At 44.1% G+C, this 24,591-nt stretch overlaps 1 protein-coding gene across 1 annotated transcript in view; it reads right to left on the bottom strand.

Moving 5' to 3' along the window:
- Positions 1–24,591, bottom strand: part of LOC135220942 (probable RNA-binding protein CG14230) — a 312,424-nt gene that overhangs the window by 69,608 nt on the left and 218,225 nt on the right. Inside the window, exon 6 of the mRNA XM_064258596.1 lies at positions 5,916–5,997. Within this exon, the coding sequence (XP_064114666.1) occupies positions 5,916–5,997 (82 nt within the window). The remainder of the gene's footprint in view (positions 1–5,915; positions 5,998–24,591) is intronic.

The raw sequence follows: 24,591 nt of genomic DNA, 5'->3' as shown, positions 1-24,591 counted from the left end.
GCCCTTGAAGCTCTCTTTGAAAATCCTCTCTTTCTGAGGAGATGCTCGACAGTCTGAAGGCGACTAGTCGAAGAGCGGACAAGTTGTGATGGAACCTCAGAAAGTGGGGCTGTCTGAGTAGATCCTTCCTTAACGGTAACTCTATCGGAAAGTCCGTCACAGCAGTTAGTAGATCCGGAAACCATTCCCTGGCCGGCCAAAAGGGGCTATCAGAGTCATCCTGACGTTCTGATGACCTCTGAACTTTGCCAGAACTAATCTTAGCATTTTTTGAAAGGTGGAAAGGCATACAGATCCAGATTTGACCAGTCCAGAAGCATGGCATCCACTGTAAACGCCTCCTCGTCTGGAACTGGGGAGCAATACAGTGGTAGACGAGCTGTCTTGTTTGTGGCGAAGAGATCCAACAGAGGACATCCCCAAATCCCCCAAAGCTTCTTGCATATTTGAGGTATAACGTCCACTCTGTGGAGAGGACTTGTCCTCTCCTGCTGAGAATGTCCACCTTTATATTCTTCGAGCCTTGAATAAATCTTGTGCTCAAGACAACCTTGTTCTCTTTCGCCCAAAATGAGTAGGTCTCTCGCCGCCTCGCACAGAGAGAACGAGTGTGTCCCCCCCTGTTTTTTGATGTAAGAGAGAGCCTGGTGTTGTCTGCTTGAACCAGCACTACTTTCCCTCTTACCTCTGTCTTGAAGTGCATTAGAGCCAAATGAATCGCCTTCAACTCTTTTAGATTATGTGCCAGCTTCTCTGATGAATCTGCCAAAGTCCCGACACTTCCTTTCTGGCCCCCAGGAGTAGCTCTCCCCACCCTTTGTCCAATGCCGTCTGACAAAAGCGTAAGGTTGGGGCTCAACTGGCTTAGAGACAAGCCTTCCTTCTGATTTCCACAAAGGAGGTCCTGTTTGATTCCTTTTGAGATGGGAACATGAAGGAGTCTGGGAAACTTCTTCCTTTGCCACTTCTGCTTCAAGTAAAATTGAAGTGGTCTCATGTTGAGCCTGCCCAGACTTACAAATTGCTCTATTGAAGCCAAGGTTCCTAAAAGGCTCATCCACTGATTCGCCAAGCAAGTTTGTCTGACGAGAAATTCGTCTATTTTGTTCAGGCAAGAGTCGATCCTTTGGAGAGACGGAAAAGCCTGAAAAAGAACTGAATTCAGTCTCACTCCTAAATAAACTTTCTCCTGAGAAGGAGTGAGACATGACTTTTCCTTGTTTACTAACAAACCTAGGCTTTCCGTCAGCCTTAAAGTCTTTTGTAGGTCCTCCACACACTTCTGTCTGACCTTGCCCTGAGAAGCCATCGTCTAGATACATGGATATTCGTATCCCAGTCTAGATGAAGCCACTTTGCTACTGACGACAGAACTCTGGTGAACACTTGTGGAGCTGTCGACAGGCCGAAGCAGAGGGCCCTGAACTGATAAATGCGTCCCTGGAACACGAATCTCAGGAATCTTCTCGATTCCGAATGGATCGGAATATGAAAATAAGCGTCCCGAAGGTCTATGGAAACCATCCAATCTCCAGGATGAAGCGCTGCTGATACCGATTGGGTCGTTTCCATAGAAAACTTCGTCTTCAGGACAAAGACGTTCAGGGCACTGACGTCCAACACCGGTCTCCAACCCCCCGTGGCCTTCTTTACCAGGAAAAGGCGATTGTAAAATCCTGGTTCCTGCGGAGAGTCCACTAACTCTATGGCCCTCTTTGCCAGTAAGGCGAGAACTTCTTGATGGAGGGCGGCAAATCTTTCGGAGTTCTCCGAGTAAGCTGACAAATTCACAGGAAATTCTGTGAGAGGGGGGTGCTTGATGAACGGAATGGTGTATCCTTCCTTCAGGACGTGGACCGTCCAAGGATCCGCTCAGAGATGAAACCAGGTCTGCCAGAAAAGGTGTAATCTGGCTCCTACTGCTGTGTCGAGGACTACGGGCCTACTTCTTGATGGAAGAGGAAGTGGTTTTAGAAGAGGCTCAACCTCTCCCACGAAACCTGGAGAAAGATCGAACGGGAGCTCTCCCTCGAAATGGTTTAGGAGCTTCCGTGGAGGGAGCACTCCGAGAAGCAGAAAGAACCGGAGCTATCTTCCTGGGCTTCTTCACTGACTGTGATAAAAGATCCTGGGTCGGTTTTCTGTGTTAAAGATTGAGCGATCTCGCTCACAATCTCTTGCGGAAAAAGGTGTTTCTTGTCCAAAGGAGAGAAGAGCAAGGCAGACTTCTGGTTCGATGAGACCCTTTCGACAAGAAGGAGCACCAAAGCTGTCTCTTCTTCAACACTCCAGAGGCGAAAATGGCAGCGAGCTCCGAAGCTCCATCACAGATGCCTTTATCGATACAATCCAGTACCGAGGCAAATCCTTCAACTGCTCCTCCGAAAGTCCAAATGACTTGACTTTCCTGGCCAGCAAAGCAATGGCCCAATCCAGGAAGCTAACAACTTCAAAAACACGGAAAACACTCTTGCAAAGATGCTCCAGTTCATTTGTTGAAAAGAAAATCTTAGGGGCCGTATTAAGGGCTGCTCTGCGGGAAGAGTCCACGAGACTAGAAAATCTCCCTGAGCGGAGGCAGTCACACCCAGGAAAAAAAACTTCTCCAGTGTATACCAGACACGGCTCCTTTGACGAAAGTCTCGAAGGGGGAAGGACAAGACAAAAACCTTTTTCCCCTGTTCCCTCTTCTCCAAAAGCCAAGCGTTAACTTTCTTGATAGCTTTCTTGCCTGAAATCGTAGGAGGCGACGACCGCAACGTGAGAACGAGGACAAGGAGTCAGGCTTACTGTCCTTTTTCCACTGCGCACTTTTTTAGGAGAAAACTGGAACGGAAGGCGCAAAAGAATCTCCAAAGTTGTAATCAACGAAGATCGTAAAAGGAGTTTATACCCCGACAAATGCTTGTCTTTTTTCTGTAAGTACTTCTCCTTCTTCCTCCAAATCCGAAGCTTCCTTCGACGAAACTGGCGAACATTCCATCGGAAGAGGAATCCTGTTCGGCGAAGTCACACCCTGATGCGTCCGAGGAGGGTGTGAGAAAGCAGGAGAAGACGTCTAAGCCTGTACTGAGACGAATCTGGGCGGCTGAGCTGGCGGCTGCGTTGGCGGCTGAGCTGGCGCTCGAGCGAGAGCCTGACGTGGCGCCATAGACGGAGTCAGGAAAGGAGTCCGACCAGGCGCCTGAAGTGGCGTCTGAAGAGGAGTCACATGGAGAGTCTGAGCCTGAAGAGGCGACTGAAAAGGAGCCTGCGAAGAGGACTGCACAGTAGTCTGCGGAAGATGTAAGGCGGTCGGGAGCGCATTCGGGGACGAAAGAGACTTGCCAAAAAGCTCCAAGATACTGCCTAACTTGGCATTCATCTGTTCAACAACCGAAATGGTTGAGGATCCACCGACGTAGAAGGCGCGGGAGGCGTAGAAGGATGATCCACAACACGTCTGGAGCCGCAGGAGTTATCGCTTGAGGAGGCTCTGGAGAAGGCTCCGAAGGAGTGTGCGTGTTCGGCTTCTCCACTTCTATGAGAGAAGGGCGATAAATCGAAACCGCCGGAGAAAAAGCTTCAGGCTCCTCCCAAAAACTACAAGAAGGTTCGGCAGCCGCCACCTTCTTGGGAACCGCAGCAGGCAAAACATCGCGAGACCTTTTCAGCCGTCTAGAAGTCTTATTACGCCAACCTCTATAAGAGGAAACATCTGAACTAGAGTCGCTTGACGAAAAACACTTCCTCGCAACACCTTTCCAATGGTGAGGGACAGCATCCTGGGATACGGCTACAGGATTGCTTGAGGGGGCGGCTGCTCGGGAGCAGATCCCGCTCGCCTCCCTTCGGTTTTCAGCATGCCTCCTCCCAGATCTGGGGAGTTTTGACAGGGCCTAGACCTAGGAGAACGAACGGGCGGGTCCGAACAACCACCTCCTCCACTACACTTGCACTAAGTAATTTATCACACTTAACTACCACTTCTTTTTGCACTGTCTCACCCATTTTCTGCATAGTGGTGGAGGAAAGAGACAAATTTCGAGTCCATATCGGCTCGTAATACTGACACGGGATCGGGATCGGGAGATACAGATTCGAGGGCAGGAGCAACCACTACGGGGTTAATAGGAACAGGATTAACAGAATTCAGAGGAATATCCTGGCTACTCACTGACTTAGAAGAAGATCTCTGTGAAGCCTTTCTGATTCTATCTTTTTCTAACTTTCTCATATACTTTCCCAGTGCCTTCCACTCCTGAGATGTTAGAGACTTACATTCTTCACACGTATTCTCAAAAGAACATTCACGTCCCCTACAACTAACACAAGTAGAATGAGGATCAAGTGAAGCTTTAAGAAGTCTAGTCTTACACCCACTACTACACACCCTATACTGAATAGAGCCGGTGTCAGACATCGTGAAGAATTCAAAATAATTCCTAAAAAGGACAACAATATCAAAACCAAAATAACTATACGCTAGCAAAAAGATCAGTAAACTCAAGGTACATCACCAAAAGGAGAAAACCAAGATGATCAAATCCAAATTCCAACCAGCAGAGGAACCGTGTTACCGGTTCCGACGGCAGGAAACTTCTGATTTATTGTTGGAATGGTTCCCGGTACCCGGTAGAGGGCGGGAGTAGAGGGATCACCTGTCAAACCATTAGCGCTACCGCGAATTTCAAATTCTGCCGTGACGTCAGGAGACGACAGCTATATGTAACCACCGGGTAAGTTATATAAGTGAAATTTTTGTGTTTTGTGTTTATTTTTAAGTGCACTTGTCCATTTTCTTATTGAAGTGATTTTTATGTTTTATGCATTTACCTATTTTCTTGTTGAAGTGTGTCTCTTTATTTTATATTCTGTGTGATTAGCACTTTTTGCAATTTTGGTATTTTCCACATTTTTCTGTATTTTCATTTGCATTCACAATTTAATTAACTTAAGTATTTTCATTGCTTAATCATTGCACATTTAATTAAATTTAACACTTGTCAATTAATTTGCATTTACTTAGAATTCTTTTCAAGTTTTATTGTTGTTTAGCACTTGTGAATTAATTTCAAATTTTCAATTATTGTCTAACACTTTTGAATTTTGATTGAATTAATTTTCTTGAATTTTGTGATAAATTAATTTTGATTTAATTTTACCTAATTGTTTCAAGAATTAATTAAACTTTACTTTGTTTTCAAGTAATAGTAATTTTCCCTGATATTGTGAATTTCACTTATAAATTTTGAGTTTAATAATAATAAATTTTTGTATTTAAAATTTTTATATATGTGTTTTCATTTCTAACCAGTATATTTGCATATGATTATATTGATGTTAGGTAGAAACATAGAGTGGTAATTGATCTGTTTTCCTTCAATTAACTTGAAGTGACTTAGAACCAGGGAAGTACACGTACTTGGACTTCTGAAATCAGGGAAATACTTAGACTTTTAAAGTTGTTGATGGAGTGATGCCCTTTGATTAATTTAATTACTTACATGATTACCTCACACCTGTTTTGATGAACTTATGTCTGATTTTCTGCAATACTGGTAAGTTGTTAAGAGATCACTGTTGCCTTTAGAGTATTCAGTCATTTAGTACCTGTGATGTGGGTTCAGGTGTCTGGCTTTTGTGAGGTAACAATTAATGAATGGTAAGTGTAGTAACCAGATACTTGGCACTTCGTCACAATATATATATATATATATATATATATATATATATATATATATATATATATATATATATATATATATAGTATATATATTTTACTAGTAGAACAGGTGTGCAGAGCAAAATTTGAATTTAAGGGTGGCAAGGGGAGAGCTTTTAACAGTCTTAACATGTAACCCTGTTTGTTTATATCTCTGAATGTTCATAAGTAGGGTGGTGACTGTACAATTAAAAACATATTAAAGACTTACCTTTAGGTTTTGAATCTTGAAACAACGATACCAATCTCAAACCAGTAGCTACTTCGTTATTTGTCTCTTCATCATTTTCACCCTTTTTGTTTTGGATGAGAGAAATAATCAAAACATTAACATCTTTACAAATTTAATAAATGTGGTTAAAAAATTAATCAAAAGCATACACAATAGCCATTTTTGGGAAAAGAAAAAGCAACTTTTGCAAGGCCCTATTCTCTTTTATTCTCTGCTTAACTTGGTTACATTAAGTGGTTAAATTTTTGTCTGTCTTGTTTTATGCATTTTTAAATATTATTATCACTTCCTTAACAGTCAATGCAATCCAAAACCTACACTTGCAGGATGGGCCTTTTCTGATTTTCAAGGTTTTACTATAAGGCCTTACTCTTACTTATATAATTTTGGATGAAAACAAAGGCCAATGACTCTACAGTGGTCCCCCATATGCACAGGGGATGCATACCAGACCCCCGCACATAGTTAGAATCCGCAAATAGTTGGAATCCCTATAAAAATGATGAAAACAGCCTATTTTGTTAGCTAAAACTCAAGAAAAACCCACTAAAAATTTTTATACTTGGTTTTTTAAGTTTTATTACATAAAGTGCATTTTATGATGAAATTGATATAATAAAAACAGGAATTTCTGGATATTTCTCATAGAAAAATACCATGAATAAGTGAATTTTCCGCGAATAATGTGAGGAAATGTTCCCGAAAGGAATCCATGAATGTGTGAGTCCAGAACCTGGAGAACACGAATACAGGGGGTCCACTATAGATCAGTGCAAATGATGCTACGGTAATCTCTGTCATCTGGATTAACAGAGCCAAGACCCTGTCATATAATAGTGAATAAAATTCTATGGATATGAAACATTCCCTTCCTCCTCCTACCATGTCAATACTACATAAATATAGACACTATTTATGCTTACAAAGAGTAACCATCCCACTTTAAACTGACAACTTTGTGCAAAAAGGGGATTTTGACGAAGGAAAAATCTATTTCTGGGCAAGGGTTCGTGTCTCCCAGTGAAATAATCCCTTAAGTTCATTATTTCTAGGTAAATGATACTAACATTACCAGAGAAAAAATAAAATAGGGGGATGTCAGAGTAACTGACTCGCTCACCCTAAATAAAAAGAGGGTGTTGGTATGGAGCTGGGGCGAGTGAGACCACTACCACGAACCTCTTGCCATTTAGAATTCTCCTTCATCAAAATCCCCCTCCTGAGAGAGCTGATACACGGCCGGCGCCAGCAACTACTACTACACTACCTACCACGCCGACCGCAGCGCCCCTGGTGGCCATCCTTGAAGTTAAGGGCCAATCTTGGGCGCAAGGGTGGGAAAATAGGGGGGGATTTCACTGGGCGACACGAACCCTTGCCAAGAAATAGATTTTTCCTTCGTCAAAATCCCTTTTCTGGGCCCAGTTCATGTCGCTTCGTGAAATAGTACCAGAGAATTAGCACAAGATTGGAATAACAAATAAACACAAAAAGGGTCTCAATAAAACGAAGAAAATAAACAAATGAATATAATCTAGTTGAAAACTTGCAAGTTATCATAATTAATGTCAACTTAACCTAATGAATCCATCTTAACATACAATTGGACTTAAAATTAGACTTAAACTAACTTATGATAACTTAGAACTAGATTTATGCAATTATATACAAGTGAGGTTCATTAGTACAAAATAAGGGAGGAACACTCACTAAATTCTTAAATCCTTAAAACTCATGTTAAACATCATAAATATATCTTGGTGTGCTTCCCTAGCATAAAAATAAGGGAAACAACACCGATCAGTTACAGTCAGTAATCAATATTTGCAGTTGTGAGTGCCCCTAGCAAAAAAATAAGGGGCACATCACCATAGGTAGCCTTTTAGGCAGCTAAGGCTGAAGAACCCAAATGAGCATGATGGTAGGTTAGGTGCATTGTTAGTGAGGCAGGTAGAAAGGAGATCTGGATCTTTGACTACAACTACTGGGCAGTGTCAGGGGAAACTATGTTTCCCGCTGCCACTGCCGGAAATTTAAGAGATTCCAAGGATTTTAAGTAGTGACGCTTAAAAACTGTCGGCGATTTCCAGTCCGTGTACTTCTTTAAGTCATCAAAATTCATATGCTGGAAATAATTAATAGAGGTGGCTACTGCCCTGATGTCATGGGCTTTAGGGAATGAATCAGGATTAGCTTGTTTGATAAAGTATAGGATTTGTTGCCTAACCCCTTTTATTGAAATAGTACCACCTTTTTCCCTCATAAAGAGGGGGCCTGAGGATCTAGAAGATGTCTTGGACAGATAGGCTCTTAAGGTCGTCACCGGACAAAGAGAAGGGTCTTGTGGAAGAGGGAGGACCTTCCAAAAGGCCCATCTCATTAAGGGGTCCTCATTCTTTGCCAGAAAACTACAATCTGGAGATAGTAAGACTTCTCCTGAGGGGAGGAATTCTACATGTCCAGCATCTCTGATATTCTGGCTCCTGAGGCCAAGCTTAGCAAGAATAATGTTTTCCTCAATAACATTAGATAAGTGCATGAAACGTTGTCAGTATCTGAAGCCAGTTTGAGAACATCATTCAAGAACTATGAAACCGAACTAGGCCTTTCTGAAGGTCTGAGCCTAGCACAGGCTTTAGGAATAGACGTAAAGTAGGAGTCTGTTAAGTCTATCTTAAAGCCAAACTGGAAGATTTTCTTTAAAGCTGACTTATTAGTGGTAATAGTACTAGCTGCTAAACCTTTTTCAAACAGGGATCTGAAAAAGGATATAGCTAGATTAACTGTCATGGTTCGAGTGTTTGTTTCCTTCAGGAAATTTGCCAATTTCTTTATATCCGATTCTAAGAAAAGAATATTCTGGGGATCAATATTTGCATCTCTCTTAGCCGCAAACTTCATGAAGTCCATAAAGTTAGGGCTTTGAGAATTCCTGAGGAAGCAAACACAGTCCTCATTTGTACTGACTGAGATAGCCTGGGATTGGGAATCCGTCGAGGTTGGAGACCCAATTCCAGGAGGAGAGGATACCAGTTGCTCTTGGGCCAATCCGGGGCTACTAGAGCTACTTGTCCCTTGAACGTCCTGAGTTTGCTCAGGACTTTCAATAGAAGATTCACTGATTCCAATCTATGGACACGGCGTCTATGGCATAAGCCAGAGGGTCCAGGTTGGGGGCCACATAGCAAGGAAGCTTGTGGTTCGCTTGAGATGCGAAAAGATCTACTTGGAGACCTGGGACCTTTTGGCATATCCACTGGAATGAGCGCTTGTCCAGGGACCACTCCGATTCTAGAGGAACTGATCGGGACAGGGCGTCTGCTATCACGTTCCTTACTCCCGCCAGATGGGTGGAGGATAGATGCCATTTGTACTTGGTTGCTAGAGAGAAAATGGCTATTAAGACATGGTTTACATGTTTTGACTTGGATCCTCCCCTGTTGATGCAGTGTACCACTACTGCGCTGTCCAAAACCAGCTTTATATGGGAATTCTTAGCTGGTAGAAGTCTCTTCAGAGTGAGAAATACTGCCATGGCTTCCAATACATTTATGTGAAGCTGGCGGAACTGAGGTGACCAAGTCCCTTGAACCTTCTTGGATTGGGAGTATCTTCCCCACCCGCTTAGAGAGGCGTCCGTATGGATAACCAACGCTGGAGGAGAGAACTGGAGAGGAACTGATTTGGACAGGTTCCTGGCCTCCGCCCAGAGACGGAGACGTTTGTCGAAGAATCGGCGGGATTACTGACAACTTGTCTCGAGATTTGACCTTTGCTCTTGAGCGCCAAACTCGATTTATATCCTTCAGTTTTGCTTTCAACAGAAAGTCTGTGACTGACGCAACCTGGAGGGAACCTAGGATCCTTTCCTGGTTTCTCCTTGACGTTTGTTTGCATTTGAGGAATTGCCTTATTGACTTGGCTATTTCTTTGCTTTTGACCAATGGAATTGACAGAGTGTGGGAGTTCAGGTCCCACTGAATGCCGAGCCACTGAAAAAGAGACTCCGGCGTAAGCCTGGATTTGGTCTTGTTTATTTGGAACCCCAGATGTTCCAGAAATCGAATTACTTTGTCTGTGGCTTTGAGGCATTCCTCGACGGTTGTTGCCCAAATGAGCCAATCGTCGAGGTACGCTACTACCATTATCCCTTGTGATCTCAGTTGTTGGACCACTACTTCCGCTATTTTCATGAAGACCCTGGGGGCTACATTCAGCCCGAAGGGCATCACTTTGAAAGAGAATGCCTGGTCTCCCAACCTGAAGCCTAGATATGGGCGGAAGTGTCTCGTGACTGGGATATGATAGTATGCGTCTGTAAGATCGATAGAGGTGGTGACGGCCCCACGGGGAAGTAAGGTCCGCACCTGCGAGATAGTCAGCATTTTGAACTTGTCGCAACGAATGAATAAGTTTAGACGGGACAAGTCTAAGATTATTCTTCGTTTTGTTGAGCCTTTCTTTGGCACGCTGAACAAGCGTCCTTGAAACTTTTAAATGTTTGACTCTTGATACTACCCCTTTCTGAAGGAGCTCTTGCGCATACTGTGTCAATTCCTTTGTTGGCAGTTGAAGGAATGTTTTGGATGGAGAAGGACCTTTGATCCAACTCCATCCCAGCCCTTTGGACACAATGCTTTGTGCCCAATTGCTGAATCCCCACCTGTGACGGAAGAGAAACAGCCTCCCTCCTACCTGAGGGTCCTCACTGGGACTGTGCAGGACGTGCTCTGCGTCCTCCACGGAAGTGTTTCCCCCTGTTGGGTGCCCTTCCGCCACCCCTTTGCCGAAATGCACCCCTAGCTCTGCTTCCCCTTCCAAACCTATTGATGCCTTGGAACGCCTGGCTTTTGAATACAGGATTGAAAGCTGGGGAAACAGCGTAGGAGGTCAAGGGCTGGTTTTGGGGCGTCAACAGGAGGATGGGCTGGTTTTGGCTCTTGGAGGTCGCTGGTTGCACGGGTTGTGACACCGGGACTGCCTGGACGAATTGTTGCTGCTGCTGTGCTTGGAGGGTTGGGAACTTTCTTGTCTTCTTCAGTTTCTTAGAGCTAGAGGGGGTGCTTTCTGGCTTCCTTTGGCTAGAAAGACCCCAGCGGACCCTAAGGCTCTGGTTGAGCCTGGTCGCTTCGTGATGCACTTCATTCACAGCAGCTTCAGGGAAGAGGTCAGCACCCCAGATTGAAGATGACAGCAACTTATTCGGCTCGTGCCGTATAGTAGCTTCCTGCAGGACATGTTTCCTGCAGTTCCGTCTTGCTACTACAAACTCGTACAGATCCGACTGTACGGTCTGTGTCTGCGCTTTAGCCAAGAGCTTAAACAGAGGCTCCGTACCATATGTCATGGCGGCAACCTCTGTCATCACCAAGGCGTTAAGCGTCCTCCCTAACCTGGTCCTTGCTTCAAATTCAGCTTGGATTAGGTTGTCCGGCAGCCTCGGGAGTCTCTCCCCGAACTGTTCGATAGCACAGTCCGGTTTGAGTTTCCCAACAGTAAAGGACGCCGGAAGGTCCGCCCAGAGGTCCCCAAAGGCTGGGAAGAGTGGGGACGTCGGGTCCGACTCCCTCAGTTGAGGGAGAGGCTCATCTTTCGTAGCGGCCTGTATAGTAACTTCAGCAATCTTTGTGGTGAAGGGGAGTGGTGCCTCATCCTCCGTCGCAAAGATCGTGAATGGGCTCTTGAATGCCTGAAGCTTGGTATTGGTGCAATCCCATTCTTCAAGGCACCTCACCCATTCCCTCTGAGCCCGTTCCCGACTGTAAATTACAGTCTCTTTAGGGATCTTATCTTCCCTATTTAGAGCTGCTTCTGTCAACCTAGCATATCCCATGAAAGGTGGTTGCAGATCGGCGGGGTGGAACTCAAAGTCCTCGATACGACGAGTTCCACAGTCCGGGATAGAGATCAATCCGTCCTTGAAGGGTGTGAATGCTGCTACCCTCCAAGGATTGCTCATGGTAAATGAGGGAAGAGTATTATAGTCAGGCATAGGAGGTACTCCGGCGCCTGCTAGAGGAGGAATTGCTGGAGGATTCTGGCTAAGACCTGCCAGCCGGTTCTCCTGGTCCGTCAGCCGATCTGAGATGTTCTGGATCGACTGACCGGACTGCGCGAACGAGGTGGAGATCTGGGCAAGCATCTGATCAAACCTGGTGTTCATCATTTCCCCGACCATGTTCCCCACCTGTTGCATGACCCCTGCTGTAAAGGAGTCGGGATCGAAGGGACCAGAGGTACTGGTCTCAGCAGGGGTCTTCGAACGAGCTCCGGTAGAAGTAGAAGGTACTGGCTCGGCGGGAGCACGGACCTTCTCTTTAGAGGACTTGCCCCTAGACCCTTTGGAGTGTGAAGAGGAAGAAAAAGTCTTCGCTTTCTCTGCTCCGGGATGGTGAGCCGGAGTCTTATGAGAAGAAGAGGCTGAAGTCTTCTTGGAAGACGACCTCTCCAGGGTCTTCTGCTCCCGTTGTCCCTTCACTTTAGGAACAACTGAGGCAGCAGACGTCCTAGCCGGAATTTCCGATTCGGGAAAGCCTTGGAAGGAAGAAGAAGATGCTACAGGAGAAGAAGATCCAGAAGCGCCCAAGGGAAGCCCTTGAGCGCCCAACAAACCCACCTCAACTAACAACTCACCTCCACCTACCGTCATGGGTTCTACGTTCAAGTCCAGGGTTGCGACGTCTGCCGTGATCTCCGGAGCTCCCCCTTCCGCCAAGGCCTGCTCCACTTGCAGCTGGATGGCCGAGATAGCCGGAGCTGCCACAACGGGGTCGACATAGCCGGTCGACAGCCATGTTCTGGTCAAGAATATACGGCTGCCCCTTCGGTGCGTTCTTCCCGAAGCCACCTACCCAAACTTTCAGGGTGGCCGACACGGCGTCCTTCACAGCGGAGGGGGGGTGTAGAGGGTCCTCCAGGACCTTAGGTTGGTGGGTGTCGCTTCTCAGCCGGGCGCCTCTGGGGTTGATGGTTGTTCTGCGTATTCAGCCTCGGTTTCCGTGGATTTGTTGCGCTCTGCTTCTTTCAGCTCTCGGAGCTTACATCCATCCGCCTTAAACATTCCCTCCCCGCATAAGGCGGGTTTAGATTCCGGCTTCTCCGGTAGTCATTGAGGGCTACGTTTACGGAAGTTTCTCTTCCGTGGGCGGAGATATTATATTTGTTATTTTAGTTTTCATTTCTTATTTTTATTTTCTTTTCGTTTTACCATAGAGCTTGCGAGTTCATGTGGCCGTCCCGGGGTACTTCGTGTACCCCCCCCCCCCCCCCCCCCCGGGTCATACAGTTCTGGGTAGTTTTATTTCTTACACAGTACCCGGGATGTAAATATATGAATATATATAAAATCCCTTATATATTCTATATTGTTTCAGTCCGGAATGCTCCGGCATATTTCATTATTATCATAATTATCCTAATAAGTTTGGGCAATTGTTCTTATATATTATTACACTTACAGGCCACTCAGTGTCTGGTTGCCGGCTGTAATGCTACTCTGCAAGATCCGTGCTGTCATGACATTTGCTGGAGCCATGCCCCGTGCGCAGTGTTGCTTACTGATTCCGTAGTCTGGCATCACGAAAACTGCTTTGCATGCTACGACTTGGTACAACAGGTTACCTCTTCCATAAGTTACCGCACTGCTTGCTCTATGCATATTGTGATGAAATTATGTTACACTACTTGTATTAGTGAAAAAAAAATAAATAAATAAATAAAATAAAATAAAATAAAATAAATGAACAATAAAAACTTCTTTAAATTAAATTACATTGATTAATCAACATTTATAAGCATAATGTTCAAGGAATTTACTCGATATTGACACATTCCTTGCATTACAGGCAGAGCAGTCTGTTAAGGATGCTGCACTCTCCACCCTCAAGATCTGGGTTGGAGGGTTTGGACGGAACGTAGGGAAGGCTAAGCCGTATATTCTGTCTCAAGATATGGCAGCTTTGATCTTCCCAGCCGGGAAATCTGCCGGATACGTTGACCCAAAAGTAGCAGCACCAATTATCAAATCAATCCAAGATTCAGTTTTGGATCAGCAAGAGGCAGAGTTGCCGGACCTTGGACTGGAAGGAGTCTCACTGGAAGTGGTTGAGGATTTGCCCGTTACACTAGATATGGGTACAGGTAACAGTGTTAATGAGGCTAGCTTAGTTGGTCACCGGGGTCTTTCCTCGAGTGAATCTGATTCTTCCTCTCCCTCTACTTCCAATTCCTTCATGGGTTTCACAGGAGGATTGCACCTTTCCAGGTTGCATTCCTTCTCTGTGATTCCTAAATTAAAGAAAAAATCTTCAGGTAAAACCTTGCTTAAAGGCAAATCAGAGACAAAGCCAAGGCCTGGGCACGTGCCAGAGGTTCATACACATATTAAACCTAGGCTGAAGTCTCTTACTAAGTCTTCAAATCCAAGGTCTCAAGGAGGGAATTCTTCCCATTGCCCCACAAGTCCCATTCCATCAATGTCTAGGGATCGGATACCTCATAAGGTACCGCAGGGGGGGCAGGAGGATTCCCCTTTAGTTGGCCAAGACCTGTTCAACACGAATATTTTAAATCAGGTCAGTAGCCTTGGTAGCTTAGTCAGTTCAGTTGCAGCGAGGTTTGAAGAAGTGTTTAAGAGATTAGGTGCACAGGACTCCCTGATTGCAGGTCTCAGACAGGAATCGGCAGTTCCAGCACCTCCTAGTAACTTGGTGCAAGGTCAGAGCATGCCTGACGGGTCCACGCTCCCTCCATTCCACCCTGGTAATCCTTGGAGGGTGGCGAACTTCGCTCCGTTTGTCAACGGGATGTTGACTATAGAAGGTTGTGGCACACGTAGACTCGAGGATTTCGAGTTCTTCCCCGAAGGATTACAGCCACCATTTATAGGTTATGTTAGGCTTACGGAGACAGCTCTGATTAGAGAGGATAAGGTCCCCAAGGAGACTGTTATCCTTTCTAGAGATCAGGCTCAGCAAGCATGGATACGGAGCCTAGAAGAGTGGAACTGCTCAAATACTAGGGTAACAGCATTTAAAAGCCCTTTCACAATGTTTACGACTGATGACGGGAACCCCTTACCTTTTACATCAAAGGTGGCAGAACTTACCCTCCAGGCAGTGACTCGGGAAGAGCCCATGCCCCAGCTTAGGGAGACAGATCCCACATCATTGCTACTCCCAGGTAGGGAGGATTTGTGGGAGGATTTGCCGGCTACATTCTCGGTAGGCAAGCTGAAGCCAGACTGTGCAATCACCTTGTTTAGTGAGTGCCTCCCTAAGCTGTCAGACGCACTGATCCAAGCCGAATTTGATGCTAGGACATGTCTCGCAAGGTCTCTTAACTCCCTAGTGATGACAGAGACAGCGGCTCTGGAGTACGCTCAGGAGCCGCTGTTTAAGGTCATTGCGAAGTCGTTACTTTTGGGCATGCAATGTGACTTGTACGACTTTGCGGTTGCTAGGAGAAATTGCAGGAAGCATGTTCTATCTGAGGCTACGATCAGGCACGAACCCAACAAGCTTCTGGCTTCCTCAATCTGGGGTGCAGATCTCTTCCCAGCTTCGGCAGTAAACGAGGTTCAGAACGAGGCATCACGTCTTAATCAAAGCATCAGGTTGCGTCGGGGCATTCCTTTCAAAAGGAAATTGGAGTCTTCTTCCTCCAGTTTTAAGGCTAGGAAGAGGCAAAGGAGGTTCCAACCTTTCCAAGTTCCGCAACAGCATCCTGTGCTACAAGCTGTACCAATTCAGCAAGTATCCCAGCCTTCGACTTCTAAGGCTCAGCCTCAGCAACAGCATCAATTTGTCTTCCTTTCGCCATCGACTAACCAACAGGTTCCCCCACAGTATTCAGTGTCGCCCGCTTTTAACCCGGTCTATGAGAGTCGGGCATTTCACCCCTTTACCAGGGTTGCTAGGGGTGGCAGGGCTAGAGGATCCTTTCGTCAGCATGGAGGAGCCAGAGCCCAAGGGGGAGCTAGAGGTGCAAGGTCAGGAAGAGGATCCCGACCCTCATCATCTCAATGAAGTTTCTCAGGTAGGAGGCAGGCTGTACCTCTTTCGACATCGTTGGGGGTTCAGCAGTTGGGCGAAAAGCATAGTATCCAGGGGCCTAGGCTGGAGTTGGATCAAGGGTCCTCCTCCACCCATCACCTTCTATCAGGAACCAACGCAAGAGTTGATGGATTACTCCAGGGACCTTCTCCAGAAGGGAGCAGTCTCCAGGACAAAGAACTTGAAATTTCAGGGTCGTCTATTCAGTGTCCCAAAGAAAGGGACCGACAAAAGGAGGGTGATCTTAGACTTGTCCCGTTTAAACTTGTACATTCGTTGCAACAAGTTCAAAATGCTGACCATCTCTCAGGTACGGACCTTACTTCCCCGTGGGGCCGTCACCACCTCTATAGATCTTACAGACGCCTATTATCATGTCCCGATAGCTCGGCACTTCCGACCATTCCTGGGCTTCAAACTAGGGAAAGAAGCCTACTCCTTCAAGGTGATGCCCTTCGGGCTGAATACAGCCCCAAGGGTCTTCACGAAACTGGCGGAGGCAGTGGTGCAGGAACTAAGGTCTCAGGGTATATTGGTGGTGGCGTACCTAGACGACTGGCTAATCTGGGAGATGGACAAAGACAAGTGTATGAAAGCCACAGACAAGGTCATGTCTTTCCTGGAATATATAGGGTTCAAGATCAACAGGGCCAAGTCCTGGTTGACTCTGGAGTCCAAGTTCCAGTGGCTAGGTATCTATTGGGACTTGGATTCACACACTCTTTCCATTCCAGCAGGGAAGAGGAAGGAGATTGCCAAGGCAACAAGACAATTCTTAAAATGCAAAAAGACTTCGAGAAGGAATCAGGAGAGGATCCTAGGCTCGCTCCAGTTTGCCTCGGTCACAGACGTTCTGCTGAAAGCCAAGCTCAAGGACATCAATCGAGTTTGGCGTTCAAAGGCCAATGCCAAGTGTCGGGACAAGTTCGCCCGGATACCTCTGATTCTCAGGAAACGTCTGCGCCCATGGGCAAAGGCCGCAAACCTAGCCAAAGAAGTTACCGTTGCAGTTCCCTCCCCCGTCCCTAGTGGTGCATACGGACGCATCACTGACAGGTGGGGAGGTTATTCACAGACGAGAAGGTTCAGGGAACTTGGTACCCTCAGTTCCAAAAGCTTCACATCAACATCCTGGAAGCTATGGCAGTGTTTCTGACTTTAAAAAAGCTTCGTCCTCCGAAGAAGACTCATATCAGGTTGGTTCTCGACAGTGCGGTAGTGGTACACTGTATAAACAGAGGTGGTTCAAAGTCAAGTCATGTGAACCACGTGATGATAGCAATTTTTTCTATAGCAGCCAAAAACACCTGGCATCTATCAGCTACCCATCTGGCAGGAGTCCACAATGTAGTGGCAGACGCACTGTCTCGATCAGTCCCCCTGGAGTCAGAATGGTCACTGGACCAGGAATCCTTCAAGAGGGTTTGCAGGAAAGTACCGGGTCTGGAAGTAGATCTGTTTGCTACAGAGGCAAACCACAAGCTGCCTTGTTACGTAGCCCCAAATCTGGACCCTCTGGCATACGCTACGGACGCCCTGAGTATAGATTGGAACCAGTGGAGGAAGGTTTATTTATTCCCTCCAGTGAACCTTCTCCTGAAGGTGCTGCACAAGTTGAGATCCTTCGAAGGTCAGGTGGCTCTCATAGCTCCTCACTGGCCCAAGAGCAATTGGTTTCCCCTTCTCCTGGAACTAGGTCTTCCTCCTCACCCTCTCCCGGACTTGAGGCTGTCGCAACAAGTTCAAACGGGGACTGTGTTCGATTCCTCAGGTCTTCACAAAACCCTAACTTTATGGATTTCATGAAGTTTGCAGGTAGGAGAGTAGGGGACATTGATCCAAAGAACATTTTGTTCTTGGAGTCAGACAAAAGAGAATCTACACTTCGCCAGTATGATTCAGCAGTTAAGAAATTGTCTACTTTTCTCAGGGAATCAAATATCAAGGTAATGACAATGAACGTGGCTATAACCTTCTTCAGGACTCTGTTCGAACAAGGCTTGGCAGCTGCCACAATAACAACCACTAAGTCAGCTCTGAAAAAGATTTTTCTTCTCGGGTTTGGTATAAATCTAACTGAGTCTTATTTCACCTCAATCCCAAGGGCATGTGCACGCCTGCGGCCCATTCACAGGCCGTCGTCAGTGTCATGGTTTCTTAACGATGTTCTCAGGTTAGCCTCAGAAACAGACAACTTCAAATGTGATTACCAAACCCTTTTGCGTAAGACACTGTTTTTATTGAGTCTGGCTTCAGGTGCCAGGATTTCGGAGCTGTCATCTTTATCTAGAGACCAAGGGCATATAGAGTTCCTTTCCTTGGGTGACGTGTTGCTTTCGCCAAATAAAGAATTTCTGGCTAAGAATGAAGACCCTTTGGTAAGGTGGTCCCCATGGAAGATTGTTCCGCTTCCGCAGGATCCATCTTTATGTCCTGTTAAGACTCTTAAGGACTATTTATCTAGAACATCTACCTATTCCAAAGGCCCCCTTTTCATTAGAAACGGTGGTGGTACCATATCTCTAAAGGGCATTAGGCAGCAGATTTTGTATTTTATCAAGAAAGCCAGCCCAGGGTCATTTCCCAAGGTGCATGACATTCGGGCTATAGCAACTTCTGTAAATTTCTTCAAATATATGAACTTTGATGATCTAAAGAAGTATACTGGTTGGAAGTCGCCCTCGGTTTTCAAAAAGCATTACCTTAAGTCTTTGGAGGATCTAAAATATCATGCAATAGCTGTAGGGAGACCAGTGTCTCCTGCTACAACATCAATAGTACTGTCCTTGTGTCATATGAATCTTTTCCATTATGCCAGCCTCATTAACATTCTACCTACCTCAGCAAATGTCTTTGTTATTAGAATTGATGGATAGTGTTACGTTTATACAAATTATTGGTAATTATTTTATTATGTGTGTGTTTTGTTGACACATGTTATTGCTATATGGTGTTTTTTTGTAAATAATAAATTGTAGTTTTCCAATTCTAGACTATTTTTTTATTTCTTTAACCCTTCTGAGTTCAAATTAATATTGTATTTCATTTCAGAGGGATGTAGCTTGGTGTTTCTTTGGTACAATTTCATGGAGCGACATGGCTGAGCCCAGAAAAGGGATTTTGACGTAGGAAAAATCTATTTCTGGGCAAGGAAGCCGTGTCGCCCAGTGAAATCCCCCTGGTTTCCCCCCCCCCTTTGCTATGCACCAAGCTTCAATGCTATCGATAAGTATGACGTCACAGACGCCTTCAACGGGGTAGCTAGGTGTGACCTATGGGTCGGCTCCCCGTATTTAGGGTCTTTTGATGAGGAAAAGGCTAATTGGAGGGGTTGCTATGGTAGTGTTTAACACTCGCCCCAGTTTTATACCGACACCTTTTATATAGGTGAGCGAGTCAGAGGCTTCTGACATGTCCAATTTAGCAGTTCTCTGGTATTATAGCAATATTTTACTAGAAATAGTGCTATAGAAGACATATTTCACTGGGCGACACGGCTTCCTCGCCCAGAAATATATTTTTCCTACGTCAAAATCCCTTTTTTATTTCTGCACAGAAATATGATACAAAGGCAGCTTTTAAAACTGCCCTTCACGTTATCAAAGAGGATGTTTTTTAATGTTCGTTTTGTGAGTTGCTGCCTGCCGCTCTTACGAAAATATAGTTAAAAAAAGTGCAAATTTAGCGATCGATGTGTCGATTTTATAAATGTTCATGCTTTTATACTTAACATGTGTATGAAAATGTATTACGTATAGGATATTTTTATTTCTGCACATCAATATGACACAAAGGCAGCTTTTGAAACTGTCCTCCAGTTATCAAAGAGGATGTTTTTTCATGTTCGTTCTTATGAGCCGCTGTCTGCCGCTCTTCCAAAAATATAGAGTTAAAAAAAGTGTAAATTTACCGATTGATGTGTCAATTTTATAAATGTTCATTCTTTTATGTTTAAAATGTGTATGAAAACATATTACGTATAGGGAATTTCAGTAATTTTTATTTTTGTACATAAATATGATACAAATTAACCCTTAAACGTTGAGCCGGTATTTCCGAAAGTGTCTCCCGTATGCTGGCGGCGTTCGGGAGTGAGCGCCGGAGCAGAAAAAGTTTTTTTTTTTAAATCACACCACGCTTAATTTTCAAGATTAAAAGTTCATTTTTAGCTCCTTTATTTTTCATTGCCTGAAGTTTAGTATGCAACCATCAGAAATGAAAAAAAATATCATTATATATAAATATTGGAATGTATGACAGCACAAAAAATAAATTTCATATATAATTGTATACAAATCGCACTGTGAGCAAAACGGTTAAACTAATGAGAATGATTTTTTCATTGCATTGTACACTAAATTGCGATGATTTTGGTATACGTATAACAAATTATAAAACGATCAAGCAACACAGAGAAAATATTATCAAATAAGATGCTTGAATTCGCAATGCGCGGGAGTAAAGAAATGTTTACAAAACTTCACCATAAATCAAAATATTGTGCTAGAGACTTCTCGTTTGTTGCAAAATGAAGGTAATTGATTGAATATTACTAGACTGTAAGTGTTATAGCTTACAATTGCAGTTTTCAACCATTTCGGTAGAGTCAAAGTTGACCGAAGGTTGAAATTTTTCTATTTATCATTATTTATATGAAAATATTTCAAAACTGATAAAAGCTACAACCATGGGTTGTTTTTTGTTGCATTCTACATGAAATTGTGCACATTTTCATACATAAAACTTTATGTAACGGCTAATATAAAACGGTGCAAACATTACGAAAATTGGACAAAAAAATTTCTGATTTTTTCGGAAGAGTTACCGCGCAGACGTAAGGAAAAAGTTTTTTTCATAAATTCACCAAAAACCAAAATATTGTGCTAGAGACTTCCAATTTGTTGAAAATAAAGGTAAATGATTGAATATTGCTAGAATATAATAGTTTAAGCTTACAATTGCATTTTTTTATCATTTCGGTCGAGTCAAAGTTGACAGAAGGTTGAAATTTTGGCACTTATCGTTATTTATATGAAAATATTTTAAAACTGATAAAAGCTACAACCATGAGTTGCTTTTAGTTGTATTCTACATGAAATTGCACACATTTTCATATATAAAACTTTATGTAACGGCTAATATAAAACGGTGCAAACATTACGACAATCGGACGAAAATATTTCTGATTTTTTCGGAAGAGTTACTGCGCGGACGTAAGGAAAGTTTTATAAAAAAATTCACCATAAATCAAAATATTGTGCTAGAGACTTCCATTTTGTTGCAAAATGAAGGTAAATTATGAATATTACTAGAATGTAAGAGTTTTAGCTTACAATTGCGTTTTTCGACCATTTCGGTCGGGTCAAAGTTGACCGAAGGTTGATATTTTGGCACTCCGTTATATGAAAATATTTCAAAACTAATAAAATCTACAACCATGGGCTGTTTTTAGTTGTATTCTACATGAAATTGCGCACATTTTCATTTATAAAACTTTATGTAACAGCTAATATGAAACGATGCAAACATTACGACAATCTGACGAAAAAATTTCTGATTTTTTAGGCAGTTACCGCGTGGACATAGGAAAGATTTTTTTTTTCAAAAATTCACCATAAATCGAAATATTGTGCTAGAGACTTCCAATTTGTTGCAAAATGAAGGAAAAGGATTGAATATAACTAGAATGTAAGAGTTTTAGCTTACAATTGCGGTTTTCAACCATTTCGGTCGAGTCAAAATTGACCGAAGGTTGAAATTTTGGCACATCATTATTTATATGAAAATATCTCAAAACTGATAAAATCTACGACAATGGACTGTTTATTATTGTATTCTACATGAAATTGCACACATTTTCATATATAAAACTTTATGTAACGGCTAATATAAAATGGTGCAAACATTACGACAATTGGATGAAAAAATGTCTGATTTTTTCGGAAGCGTTACCGTGCCGACGTAAGGAAAAAGTTTTTTAAAAAATTCACCATAAATAGAAATATTGTGCTAGAGACTTCCAACCTGTTGCAAAATAAAGGGAAATTATTGAATATTACTAGAATGTAAGAGTTTTAGCTTACAATTGCGTTTTTTGACCATTTCGGTTGAGTCAAATTGACCGAAGGTTGATATTTTGGCACATTGTTATTTATATGAAAATATTTCAAAACTGATAAAAGCTACACCCAAGGGTTCTTTTTTGTTGTATTCTACTTGAAATTGCACACATTTCCATATATAAAACTTTATATAACGGCTAATGTAAAATGGTGCAAACATTACGACAATTGGACAAAAAAATTCAGATTTTTTCGTAAGAGTTACCGCGCCGATGTTAAGGAAAAAGGTTTTTTTTATAAATTCTCCATATATCGAAATATTTTGCTAGAGACTTCCAATTTGTTGTAAAATGAAGGTAAATGATTGAATATTACTAGAATATAAGAGTTTTAGCTTACAATTGCGTTTTTCGACCATTTTAGTAGTCAAAGTTGACCAAAGGTGGAAATTTTGGCACTTATCATTATTTCTGGGCTCAGCCCGTGTCGCTACGTGAAATGTCCCTTTAGCACACATTTCTAAGGTAAATTAATGCTAACAACATACCAGAGATAAAGCTAAAATGGAAATGCCAGAATATTCTGGCTCGCTCACCTCATATATAAAGGTGTCGGTATGGTTTCTGGGGCGAGTGAAACCACTACCACGGGTCTCTTGCCATTTAGATTCATCCTTCTTTGAAATCCCCTTACCAGAGAGGGGCCGATCCAAGGCCCACTCCCAGCTACAACTACTACTACCGCCCTCTGACGGTACCACTAGCGCCTCTAACGGCATCCTTGGAGTTAGCACTACTCAGACCACATGTGTTTTTTCTTGCTCTGTGTTTTGTGCTCGTTTTTTGGATTATCTTACATCATGGAACGTCAAGCTATTGCTGCATCCAAGTTAAGTACTGCTAGAAATATTTCATGTCATTTTAGCCGGGCAAGGGCCCGTTTGACCTTTTTATTTCGGTTATGAAAGACAGCGTCCCGGACGGCTTTGTTACCGAGCCGCCCTGCGCGGCTCGCTCCCACGTGTTTCATTGTTAAGTGCTTCTTTCGGTCTCCTATGCCGATTGTGCTTCAATATTTTAGCAGTACATGTTTATTACTATGGTTTTGCATTATTGACGTGTCATTACGATTATTTATGCATTTATCTTAACACGGGGGTTTCCTTGAGTTCTCACGAGCTTGTAGCCTACATCGCTCCTATTAGCTCAGAGTTCATGCATGCATGTTCCTTTGTATTTAGGTCTATCATAGGCTCCCTTAGGACATACGTCCTTTCTTTTGGTCCTGAGCCACCCTGGCCACCGCCCTATGTTCCTACGTATCAGCATAGGCCAGCTGCTTTGAGTCGCTAATCGCCCTCCTTTCTTGGTTGGCCCGACCCAGCTTCTCCAGGACTATTCTTTCTCTTATCCTCGATTTTCTTCCTTCCCCCCGTGTTTTTGCTAGGATGTTATTGTATTCATGCCTTTCGAGACGGTTCGAGATGGCCTAGGCCACCTCAGATCGCTTGGTCTGTCTCACCGCGTGGTTCACTCCACGACCACGATGAGGCCAGGTGATCACCATGAGCCACCCAGCATCAGTCCCTCACGCTTCCTCCCCCCTCCAGGGGGGATATACGCTCGTTCACGTTGTCCCTGGCAACCGATCCGAACTCTCTCCCTTCTTCCCCCCCTCCACGGGGGGATATGGGAGTTAGTAGGGGGACACGCGACGCTGGCTCGGCTCGCACCGCTCTCATCATACAGTTCTGGGGGGTTCCCTGCTCGACCGAGCCTCGGTTGGCCACCAGGCTCGGCTGCGCTCGGATCTCCTCGGTTCTCGAGCCGAGCTCTCTCTCACCCCGAGTCACCACCCTTCCCGCTCCGGCGGATAGGGGCTCCGGCACCGCCAGGCCTTAGGGTTAGTGACTGTAGAGAAGCTCCGCCATCTGTTTTTTCCTTTTGCCTGTTTACGCTTATTATTTACATCCTTTATACTAGCCTAAGTCGGCGGAGACCCCGCTCACCACCCGGGTTCACCACCTACTTATTCTAATACTAATTTTAGGGCGTGATCTTAATAATAATAATATAATAATAATAATAATAATAATAATAATAATAATAATAATAATGATTGCAGCAATACGTGTACTGTCTCGGTGATATTTCCGTCCGTTTTACCAACTCTATCGGACACTCACCACGTTACACAGCAGAAGAGCAGGTAGAGACCAAGCCTTAAAATTGTCTATTAACTCCGGTGCACTCCGGTGTTATGATATATCACTTCATGGACTTAGTCCAGCAAGTCAGTGTTGATACTCATGTATCATTTCACTTACAGGCAACCCACTGCCGGGAGTCGGGCTGCAACGCCGTGCTCCAGGACCCCTGTGGGCACGAGGTCTGCTGGACCCACGCTACATGTGCCATCCGCTTCGGTGATCTGGCAGTCTGGCACCACGAGAGCTGCACCATCTGCTATGAGCTGGTGGATCAGATCTCCTCCTGAGTAAGTACATCTCCGGATACTAAACCTTGTCACATATAATTTATT

This window comes from Macrobrachium nipponense, chromosome 2 (assembly GCF_015104395.2).
Source record: "Macrobrachium nipponense isolate FS-2020 chromosome 2, ASM1510439v2, whole genome shotgun sequence".
Lineage (NCBI taxonomy): Eukaryota > Metazoa > Arthropoda > Malacostraca > Decapoda > Palaemonidae > Macrobrachium > Macrobrachium nipponense.
This window is presented reverse-complemented; position numbering and strand designations above follow the sequence as displayed.